The following is a 12250-nucleotide window of genomic DNA, read 5'->3' as shown; positions in this document are numbered from 1 at the left end:
GCTGCTATTGTCCTGAGTTGAAATGAGTGAGAAATGACAGCGAAATTATGTGATTTAAACTGTTTTGCACGATACATCGATGGGAATAATTGTAGAGTTCTTGTATTTATTAGTTAAAAGCCAGTCAAAGCTGTCATTACTTAGTAAAAGGGTTTAGACAGACACTAAAATACAATTTAATGTGTATGGTGTGATTACGAAAAAGCATGCATAAAATGATTCTGAATATATTCTGTAATATTCAACGGAAGGTGTTAAGCGATAAACTGGTTTCTTACTTTTGGTATATCTATTAATTCTGAGAAATCATATTTAATTCAACTTTTAAACTGGTTTTCATTTCCGAAAATCTTTGAATTTCACTTTTTTATATATATATCATATCATATAATTCTACTTAAACTCTACTGCGATGTCAAAGTTTCAAATAAAATTCAAGTGAATTAAGAACTGTTATACCATCTCTATAAATATATTTTCATATGATTTTTCAGTTCTTTGGCTATAATAATATAAACACAATAAATTGAATGTACTTTTTACAAAAGCAGATCATGAGTATGATTAACTAGATGCAAATCCAGTGATCGTTCCGTCAAGTTGCTTAACTAATTCCCACTCACTTTACAACGCAAAGTGGTAGCTCTCTACGGTGGCACCTACTTGCCAGGTTTAATCTAAAAGTCGCATCTTATCTACGGGCACTTAATTGCCAAGTGCCAAAAGTGCTGCCCACCGCAATGAGGATGCTGACTGGAAACCCCTTTTGGAATCCTTGGGCAACCTATCGTACTACTTGCAACCGCTCACGCTCAAGTCTCCGTTCTCAAGTCTCAGTTCTCAAGTCTGGCTGCCCACTTGTTGCGCCTGTGCCAATATTTAGCTACCGATTTGCACGAGATAATCAATTGAATATAGTAAATAATAAGCTGCAGCACAGTCGTGAGAATGGGGAGGGAGGCAGGTAGGTAGGTAGGCAGTCAAAGTCTGGGTGGCTTCGTCTCGGTAATTTTGAGTCTCAATTCATGCCTTGTGCCGAGCGATTCATGTAATTTGAGTGCTCCGCACAACAAGCGTTGATCAGTCTTGCCATCTTTCAGTCTCTCAGTCTCTCAGTCTGTCAATCTGTCAGCTCGTCCGTCTGTCCGTCTGTCAGTCTGTCCGTCTGTCAGTCTGTGCGTGTAATTGGATTTTAAGAAGTAGCTGAGACGACGACGACGACGAGCTGATTGATAACCTTGCAACGCAAAAAGGTTTCATGCAACAGGCTGAAAATTAAACGCCTCCAGAGCCACAGAAGCTGCCGCATCTCGAGCTAGTATGGTATGAGTAGAGGCTGCCACAACTTGTTGCAACTTGGCGCTGTTTAATGTTAACATTAATTGCAACGACGCAACGTTGCGTGCTGCAACGCGTTGCATTTTGGTCTAATCAGGTGGCAGGCTCATAGAGCCGCGGCTAATCAATCATTTGCACACTTTGAGGCTGCCGTTTGACGCCCACAGCTTGCCACATAAATATATACATGGGGGCGTGTCTTAGACTTAAGATTTTGCTTTGCCAATGCCAAGATGTATGCTAGAAATTAGAACCAACACCTTAACTAAGATCTAGCTTATGTAATTAGTAGTCAACGCTACGTTAGTCAAAAGGGTCTAGACGAGAGCTCTTTTGCAAGTTAAACTAGAAGACTAACGCTAACAAAACTAAATAAATAAATAAATAAAAAAAGTAATGTGGAAATTTTCTTACCCATGTCTGTTGATATGCCGCCGTATTGTGTTAAATCAGATCTTATCTTACCTGAAAATGCAGAAGACCAGAGAAAAGAAACGTTTAAAAAATGTTAAAAAATTGTTAACTCTCCAGATCGCCACAGCTCCACATCGCCACATCTCATCTCCACTTGGCCATCACCAGAGACGAGGTAACAGCTAATGGGGTAGGTGTCGGGGAAGTGAGTGAACGAGATAGAGAGGGAGACAGAGGCAGAGAGGGAGAGAGAGTGTGTTGTTGTGTGGAATTAAGGTTAAGCAGCCGCACGTGGTGGGTCACTTGGGTAAATTGAAACTAAGCTTTGTTGTTGTTGTAGCTGTAGTTGTTGCAATTCTTGTTGTTGCTTTTAATGCAGCAAATTTGCTAGATCAGAAGTACGACCAGAGGAGCGAAGGAAGAGTTGAAAGGAAAGCCATAGTGCACAGTAGCCAATTTAAGGCACGTTCCTTTGATCTTCAAACTATGTTACTGATCCGACGAATACTCAAGTAAGACAATACTTTCCAGCTCAATTTGTGGAGTCATATCAATATCAAAATATAATAAGCATAGTTAAAGTACAGTTTAGAAGTAGTTAATGAAGATCCAACAATATATTTCATGAAAAATGTTAAATAAATATTGATACGTTTTTTATTAATATTATGAATATGCTAACAGAACAGGTAAGTTACAGATAATTTTTTAACATGGCAGGGTTCGAACCCAGCTATTTTTCAAATTGTTATTCTAGTTATGTGATAGGTCGGGTTCGAATCCAGCTATTTTTCAAATTGTTATTCTAGTTATGTGATAGTTCGGCATTTTAGAAAGATTTATCAGTACAATTTGTGTTTGAAAGGCATGAAACATATTTTTATAGAAAGATAGCTTGCTCTTCTCATTAAAATTTTTATTAATCTCATTTCATTTGCCCATAATCTCTAGTTTTTTAAAATAATGATAAACTTAAAGAGATCGGAAGCTGTGTGAGATCAGCCATTCAACAGTCACTTATGTCTCTTAGCTGATTCAAAATTTCCACTTGACATTTCGTCTGGCACAACAAGAGTCTTCAGATTCTTCATGAGCAACCCTATCTTAGTTTTTCTTCTCCCCTTCCACAAATTCCCCCACTTCTGCTCCAAATGTTTCGCAGCGTCTTCTCATTGTCTCGTATTTCTTTTCCTTTTTATTCACAATATTTAGCATCGTTTTTTTGTTTGTTTACGCCGTGAAAGTGCAAAATGTAAACAATCAAAATGCCAACGCGCTCAAGAGCGGGAGGACAGTGCAGGAAGGCGAGAGGGGGAGAGAGGGAGGGGGATTGGAGTCGTTGAAGGTGGCACAGCAAAAAGGTAAAGTATAAAAATATGATTTAATGGCAGCGATAAAACACGTGTGTATTTAAATATGCGCGCCTGGCGCCTGAGTAAACGTAATTTTCCACTAAAGAGAGACAGCAACAGAGAGTGAGAGAGAGAGGGAGAGAGAGATAGAGAGGACCAGACGGACACCCACCCAGTTGCAGATGCAGACAGCAGACACAGCGCCCAAACAGAACAAAAAACAAAGAACATATTAAATTAAAAAGAAAAGGAAACACAACTATGTGGTGCAGTGGTGTGGTGGTGCAGTGGTGTGGGATGCCAAACGGGCGCCAACTAAAAGTAAACGGAAAATTTGACAAACGTTTTTTTCTTATGTTTTTTTTTTTTGCAGCAGCAGCAATGAAAATTATGAAAATTTTACAAATAACAAGACAGTGAGAGAGGGAGATGGAGAGGGGGAAGAGGGGGAAGGGGGGACAGAAAAAAGGGCAGCCACTTTAGACAAATTCAAACAAATGGTTGGCGGGTCGCCGTAGCGTCGGCAGACAGTCAGCTGGTTTAGGGACTGGCAGCGGGAATCTGTGAACCGAGCAGGAGGCGAGCAGAAGACAGTGGGAGAGAGCGAGAGGGAGAGGGAGAGGAATAGTGTTTACATGCGACGTGGCGCTTCAGAAAAATTAAACATTTAGTTTGTGGTCTGCTAACGGCTCGAGTTGCCAACCAGTTCGTCAAGTGCAGAGCATCCCCCTTGGCCCCCCTTTCCCCTTTCCCCTTGCCATACTCCCACCAGTGGGTGACTGGCAATTCACACCTTTTGGACGCGCATTTAGCTGTTTTTTATGACTCTTTAAAGCGCCGCACGCTCCAGACAGAATACCCAGGCGCATAAATGAGCTGCATACTGTGTGAGAAAGAGAGAGACAGAGAGGCTGGGCTAGAGAAAAAGAGATGGCAGATAGCTACTGATTCGCTTCATTTGTTTGCACTTTGGCTGCAGCTTGTGTTCCGAGTTTTTATAGCCCCATCAAAGGCGACGATATAAATCTTAATTGCCGACCCAAATAAATAGACGAACGAGTGGAGCACATGTCAGACTTTAGTCTAGAGTCTATACTCGTATCATAACATGGCAGTAGCACTTTGACGCTCTCTTAGGTTACATGCCGAACTCAAAGATATAGATGAAACTATTTAGTTGGTATATTTTCAGAGAGTGTCTTCACTTTCGTGGAGAAAACTCGTTAGCTATTTAGCATAAACACTTTCCACTCAAGCGACAAGTTTGACCAGCAACTGATAAGAACTACAGCAACAACAACAAGAATATGAAAAGGAAAACAAGTTGCAACGAAAGAAGTCATTAAGGAAACATTAAATTGACATTAATGTGCAAAGACGCAGTCGGAGCTGAAGGTGGAGACGGAGACGAAGACGAAGATGGAGGCCCTCAAGTGGGCAGAAACGGAGTCGGAGCGGGAATCGGAATGGAAGTTGTTGTTATGTTGACCCGAGGCGCCAGAGCGGCTTCTTAAAGCCCTTCGTTGAGTTCAATGTACGGCTCTAAATCAAAATAGTTAGTCTATAATTCATGCATGAAGCACATCGATTCGCTTTCCCAAATATTTAAACTGGTATAACAGTTACCCAGTTTTGCATGGAGCACTCGTAAATCACAAAGACTTGGCAAACACTGAAAATGCTACCGTAGAACAGGAGGAGCTACTGGTCGAAAGTGAAATGCCCTAACCAAGTTGAAAAATATTTAAAATAATAAATCAAGAGTAAATTAAAATATATAAATATTTCTTTTAAAACTATATATTATTTTACTGAACTCTAGAAATCCGGGTTTTCATAAGCTTTTTTTCTTGAGCATATTGAATAACTTTAAAATTCAAATAAGCAAAAAATAGTACAAAATAAATATAATAAATATTCCAGCTGTTCTTCAAATTAAATGAAATTAGTAATATTTAATAATTTAATACACTTGGCTGCTTGTTCATTAATTTTGTTGCTACAAAAACTTCCCATAATATTTAATCTTATATGATCTGAAACCCTTTACACATATTCAAGGTGTTTCCAGTAGTTTAAACGTTCTCAAAATAGTTCAACTGCTAGTGTGTGTGTGTGTTTGAGTGTGTGTAGTTGGTTAGCTTGGAGTCTTTGGTCTAGTGCCTCAAGGTGGTCACTGAATAATTGTGAACCTATAAATCTTTGTCTCTTTTGTTTTCAAGATTTCTATCTTAATTGAAGCTCATTATAATATGCGTTTCCTACCAACATAACGCAACTTGTGTTACCAAACCGATCGCCGGTGATCAGCCCAGCTGGGCATAAGTCCATTCATGGAGTCGAACTCAAACTCAGACTCATACTAAGACTCAGACTCGAACTCAACGGAACTGATACTTGTATTCAAATGGCAAGCTGGCTGGAGATCGAGTTGTCCAACTTGTGCGTAGCTTTTGCACTTGGTTAGCTTGGAGATCAGATCGCAATCAGCGGCCACAGAGCATATATCGAATCCAATGCGATCTCAGGCGAGGGCCCACCACCAATGAATTATTAATAATAAATAAATCATTATTAAAATCAAAATAATACGCAAATATGCATATTAAACGACAGCAAGCACATAAGCATACAGATACATGTAGACAGATACTGAGATACAGATACAGATACATAGATGGCCATATCCAAAAACTACATGGCGTTGCCAACTTGTGTTTCTTTTCATGTTTACGCCACTTTCTCATATATGATGTGAGTGTAAGTGTGTGTGTGTGTGTGTGTGTGTATGTGTGTGTATCTGTACACACAAGTGGTTATAATGAATGATTTGTTGTTTTATAATAAACACGCCGAGCGGCGTCGCAGTCAGCGTCGTGGCTATGACGTATGATGGGGGACCTGAGCCCCAAAATGTATTTTTTTTTCTTATGTGTATGTGTGTGTGTGTGTGTGTGTGTGTTGGCCACTGCGGCGCTCGCTGCGCTTATAGGCAGGCCAGCTCGTCTCCCCTTGCAACCCGCTAGCTTAACCATGTTGCCATCTTCAGTTGACCCTTTGCTTTTTCGTTGCATTTCTGTGTGTGTGTGTGTATGTGTGTGTGTGTATGTGTGTGTGTGTATGTGTGTGTGTTTGTTACCGGGCCGTGTTGTTGTTTTTATTAGGTATCAAAAACACCTTAAAACATGATTTTGCAACTGCCAAGAAACGACCAATGAACATTGGTGCAAAACCAAAGAAATATGCTTTCAAAATATTAAAAATATTGAGAGATTGCGAGCTTAAACTAAGCTAAGCTAACAATATTTACAAAAAATGGAAAGATATTGAATAAAATTAAAAAGAAAATTCAGAAATTATGTTTAATATGAGATATGTACTTAAAGAAAATACCAAATATTTTTTCTAAATGAGATCATTCGTTCCAATTTGCCAATAAAATTTGCAATACCGACTACAATCATTTAAGCAAACCCGTTTATTTAAGTCTTTGAAATATTAAGACAATTTTGTCAGTCTCTTGTATAATTCTTTGAATGATCTGTTGTTTTATTGACTCATTTGAAGTGAACAATTTTTGTATTCATATATGTATTATTATGTTAATTTGAAAGGCAATTGGTAATTTGGTGATAACTGAATTTTTCTTTTTATTTTTTTTTTTTTTTTTTTAGCATATTTTCTATATAATTTTTATATTTGTAAAATCTTATTTTCAATTTTATTTATTTTCTTTTAATTGATTTAGCTTTTTGTGTTGAAAACTACAACTTGTATCCACTGTTTGGTCTGAAGTATAACCAAAAATTGCTTCTCGCCCTGCAGTCTTATTTTTTCATATTGTATATATATTTTTTGGTTTTTTTTTTTGGGCCATGTGTCTGGGCCACTTTGTGTTGTCGTCGTCGGTCGACCAAGTTGCTCGAGACGTTCGAGTCGTTGTCCGACGGCCGCCAAGGTGCTTATTAAATTCCTTATTTAAAAATACATTAAAAAATGCAAGAAGCTGCCCCAGAGAACACAGACCAATCCACACAGACCAAGCCATTGGGATTCATCAGCTGCTGCATCCGCTGCAAATTGTGAACCAATTCCGAAAGCGGATTTGATTTGCTTTTGATTTTGCATTTTGCCATTCGCATTTTGTTGCAAATATGATTAAAAGCACGCACAAAAGCAATTTTGGTTGTTGTCGTGTTTGATGTTGGTGTTTGGGGTTGATGTTGGGGTTGGGGGTGCGTGCCACTTGTGGCCTATTAATTGTATGTTACATGCATTGCAGTTGCAGTTCGAGTTGCATGACATGCCAATGCTGGCAGTACATTGCCATTTGAACCGTCTAGCTGCGAGTTTGACTATGTTAGTGAGTTATGAGTTATGGACTTGTAATGGCTAAGAGCACATCAACCTTGACAGCATCAGAACTCAACGTGACTCTTCCCATTGTACGTGTGAACCACAATTGCGTTGCAGTGCAACTAATTGACAGAGTCCCGGAACTGAGACAAAGGTCGATAGGTCGATAGGTCAGCCTACCTGAGTCCAGCAAACAATGTCCACTGATAATTGCGCCCATTTACAGACGCAGCAAGGCATCAGCCTCAAAATATGAATTATGATTGCCACAGGACGTGTCAATTGCAGGATCAGCTAGAAGTTTCTCAAGGTCATTTTCGGACAAAAAAAATCAAGAGAAAGAAGAACATGTGCGAGTCGTCTGTTTGTGACTCAGATATCGATCAGTTTGCTTAAGATAAGCTAAGAAATTAGCCAAACAAATGTAGCCCCAAAACACAACATGTCACAAACACACACACGCACACACACTCACACAAACACACGCAGCCAAACACAACCTGTGTATGTGCGTGGGGTCCAGGCAAATAAAGCAAATTTACGAATTTGCGAATTTATGTTGAAATTTATCGATAATGACTTAAAAGCCTTCAGGACAATGATTTAATGGCTCCGCGCTCAACGTGTTCACACATAACACACAAACAACAACATCGAAACACTCACACACACACACACACACACATAGGAGACAACAATGTTGAAGTAGGTTCTCAAATCTTAAACCATGTTTAGATACGATAAAAACGGAATTTTTCATTATTTTTCTTGATTTTGTTTGGCTTTGAAGGCGGCTGCAAATGATCGATGATCGCTGGAAGTGTGCGCCGATTTATTTATGGCTTGATTTGCTTTTCCTTCCTCTGTGAATATTTGTGCGATGGAATCAGTTCAGTGCTCAGTTCAGCTCAGAGCCAAAAACACTTCATATTGAATTATTTTCACATTGCAAATTGTTTCGAGTGTGAAATAAATCATAAAAGCCAACAAATTGCAATGGATATTGATTTTAATCGAGATTTGTGCGTTGATTTTGATAGCAAATCAAGTAAAATAAATATAGAAAAAATGTTGATAAAGAAGAAAGAAATTAAACTTTTATTGAAATAAAATGAAAGTTGAGAAACTTCTAAATAATTTATTAAATAGCTCTGAAATTCCAATAATCATTCAAATCTTGTACAATTTCCCTACATACAAATTCAACTAGCATTATTCAAAGGTATGGTAAACTCGAATCACATATCGTATTCTTATTAGAATCACCTAGGCCTTAATTAAGGATGAAACACAGGTAAATATTGTTACATAAGAATTTCCTGGAGTTCCCATTAGATATTTTCTGTTATACTGAACTTTGTTTGCAGTTTGTTATACCAGCATATCAGTCAGACTTTGACTGTTAGCAATATGAAACGCGTAATCACAACTGTAGCACCCTGTATTGAATTTTCAGCATAATGGAAACCGCAATACATCATCGGTATTTCAGTTTGCCAGGCTTGCGAAACGCATAAATTTCATTACGATCATCTCGGTGTTATATCAGAATCGATTGATTGAGATTGAGCCACACGTAGGGAGCATACTGAGTCTGGGATCGAGTCGAGGATCGAGTCGAAGATCAAACCAGTCCCGTCAAAAAAAAAAACCTGTCGCCTGCAAGTTCCTTGTGCTCGTATTTAGTTCAAATTTAATTGTTTTTTAACCAGCTGCGTCGCCTTTTATGGACTCTGGGTGCCAAGTTTTGTAATTATCGATAGCCCAAGTGAAATTTGATTGATTTCGAACCGTGCTTTTCTGTTCCAAGCGATTGTGGTTCTGCGACTGAAAGGGGTTCAAAAAAATGTTATAAACTTGAACGAGAAATGAAATTTATGTTTGCCCGTTGACCAGCTACATGAGAGCAGTCATAAATTTCAGATGTTCGGATGTTCAGTTTTGGGCGATTCGGGAATTAATTTTCTCGCATTGTCCATGTAATTGATTGTGAAATGAAATGTTGCTTATGATTGTTGAAGGTGTTACGACTACGCTCAGGCTTATCAGTGTCTCGAACTTTAACCTGAAACAGAAAGACAGCTAGGCAGCTGATAAGGCTGTTGGATTGTAGGGAGAGCAGTCAGTGGCAGGTGGTGTTGGAAAGGGGGAAGGAGCTGTGAGGACTCTGCTCGGCTGGTGGCCATGCTCGGCTGCCACTTGAAAGGGCTGTCGAGTCTTTTGCTCCTGCGACGTGCTGTACATAATTACATAATGGCGTTGTTAACTGTAATAAGCGCAACTTCTGCTCAACCGCCCGACGCGCTCAGTGTGTGTCCTGGCAAAAGGATTTCTTCACGCTGCCGTTGCCGTTGCCGTTGCTTGACTATTTTCGCAGCTCTTTTAGCCGCATGGTCATAATTTACTGTTGCCATTGCCATTGCCAGTTGGCTGCCTCTTGTTGCACAAATTGCAGCACACTTTTGTTGCCACTTTTGCCGCCGTCGCCGTCGTCATTGCTGCAACAATTACTGACAACGTTGTGGAGCATCATTAAAACCAAAGGTGACAAAAATTAGTAAACAAAGTGTTGAAAATTATGAGACAAGCAGTGCAGCTGCTGCAAGGCGTGTGGCAACGCAGCAGTGGCAAGCAGACGCAAGTGGTTGCACCTCAATTGGTTGCCCCTCGTCCAGTTCGAGTGGTTGATTTTGTTTATGAGTCTGTTGCACAGACTTCGAGCGAATTTTGTGCTCAGCGAACCTGTGATTAGACTTCAAATTGATGGACAGCGTTTTAAAAGTGTTAAACATTCCATTTAAATTACGCAATCCGAATTTATAAAATCTAGCTCATTTCAATTTTGCTAACTTGCTTAGAATAATGTTTCAAAATTTTTAAAAACGTATTCTATTCGCAAAAAAAATTTGGTAATAATGAAAAATTAATATTGTCTGATTACTGTTAGCTATTTTTTTTCTTTTCTCAAATTTTTATATAAACTGCTAAATATGGATAAGAATAGTCTTTGATTTATTGTTGCCTTTTTTGACTTGACAATAAAGTATTTTATTTTGGGAAGATATGTTCGAATTTTTATGTTTTAAATGGCGTAAAATTTTCATAATTTTTGGAAATAAATATATTTTTTTTGGTTTTCAATAAAATAAAATATCAATTTTTTATGGCAGTGGAAATAGCTAAATATTTTATTTTATATGAATTAAGAATTAAATTGTTTAACTGTATACATTTATCAAATAAAAAATTAAAAATTGCAGAAACAAAAAAAAATTATAGAAATTTCATTTGAAAAAAATAAAAGTTAATTTTTAATTGTATTTTCAATACGAATTTTAGCTTTATTTTATTTGAACACTTGACAATATTATTATAGCTTAATAAATTGTTTCTTAAACTGTTTTGCTCAATGGACAATATGTTTATATTTTGCCAGCAATTAACAAATGTTTATCACATGATTTTAAATTGTTATTCTGGCTTAATCACTTGGCCAAGTGGGTGTCTAATGGCTCATCACTCGATCAGAGAAACAACTATGAAAACAGACAGTAGTGACAACAACAAGAACAACAACAACGCACATTGAATGAAAATAAAAACTAAAGCAAAACATAACTGAATCTTAGGTTACGAGTGGATTAAAGTTGGTTCGAGTAGAGAGGTTGCCACTAGGCTGGACACTCACTTTTGATTGGATCTGCTGTGGACTCACCTGCGATTGCCATCCAGGGGTAGAAGGTGTGATTGCCGGGCTGGTGTAAACTGCTGGCGGCCGCTGTTTGGGCCGCTGCAGCGCCCGAGATGGTGCAATTGGCATTCCAGGCTGTGGCCGCGCCCACACCGCCGCCCACGCCGCTGGCGGAGTTCTGTGCGACGCCGCCGGCGTTACCATTGCCGCCACCAGCGCTGCCGCCACCGCGATGGCTGACAGGGCTGCCGCCCGATGTGTCCAAGTAGCCGCCGACGCGGGAGTCGGGCGTGCAGGCGGATGGGCGGACGGGCATGCCACCGCCGCCCGCATTGTTCTGTCCGTTGGCAGCGTTGGGCGCATTGGAGCCGTTGGCGGTGTTGCCAGCGGTAGCAGCGTTGCCACCGCCTCCGCCGCCCCCGCCGTTGGTGCCGCCCGTGTTCCATATGTCCTTGTAGCCATTGACGGCGTCTGCTTTAATGTTGAGGCAGTCCTGCTTGTAGGCGCTGCCAGCATCGCCGTAGATCTTGTTGCAGGCAGCCGTGATGCTCGCATCGTACGGCGAGTCCTGTGTGGTGCGCTGCAGATGATGGTTGGCGTAGGGGGACATGCCCAGCGAGAGCGGGAAGCCTCTGTAGGCAGCCGCCGCGGCGCTGGCCGTCGTCTGATCGTGATGACCGCCCGTGCCCATTGTCATGCCGGACGCCTGGTGCGGATGGCCATAGAAGCCGGAGGCCTGTTCAAAATAGGAGTTCATGTTGTGGCTGCTGCTGGCGGTGAGAATTTTGGCGGTTGGCTACAGCAGCTACTAAAAGTAACTGCACGCGGCACACACTACAATCGTATACGCAACTTTAACTCTCTCTTTGGAGAAGCAACACGCTTAAGTTTTTAACAATTTAGTTTCAAAATATTTTATTCTTAATTTCTGTTTTTTTTTTAAATTTTTTTTTCTGTTGTTTAAATAAATTTTGAAATTTTGAAATTTTCAAAATTAGTTTTTAAATTTTTATTGCACTTTTGCCGGCTCGTATAAGTTGTAAAATTCAATAAATTAATTTAGTTTAATTATTTATTTAATTGTAACAGAGTTTGGTGT

General features: G+C 39.6%; 1 protein-coding gene across 4 annotated transcripts in view; it reads right to left on the bottom strand.

The window, feature by feature from the left end:
• LOC117790057 (homeotic protein ultrabithorax) overlaps positions 1 to 12050 on the bottom strand; it is an 87991-nt gene extending 75941 nt beyond the window's left edge. For 3 of the 4 annotated variants that reach the window (XM_034629304.1, XM_034629306.1, XM_034629307.1), the window contains exon 1: positions 11176 to 12050. In XM_034629304.1, the coding sequence (XP_034485195.1) occupies positions 11176 to 11908 (733 nt within the window). In that variant the 5' untranslated portion in view covers positions 11909 to 12050. Of the gene's footprint in view, positions 1 to 1752; positions 1804 to 11175 lie in introns of all 4 variants that reach the window. The other variant, XM_034629303.1, reaches the window with a different exon arrangement.
• Between the last annotated feature and the right edge of the window lie 200 nt (positions 12051 to 12250).

The sequence above is a fragment of the Drosophila innubila genome (genome assembly GCF_004354385.1).
Source record: "Drosophila innubila isolate TH190305 chromosome 3R unlocalized genomic scaffold, UK_Dinn_1.0 2_E_3R, whole genome shotgun sequence".
Lineage (NCBI taxonomy): Eukaryota > Metazoa > Arthropoda > Insecta > Diptera > Drosophilidae > Drosophila > Drosophila innubila.
Note: the sequence above shows the minus strand (reverse complement) of the source record. Positions and strands in the feature narration are given on the sequence as shown.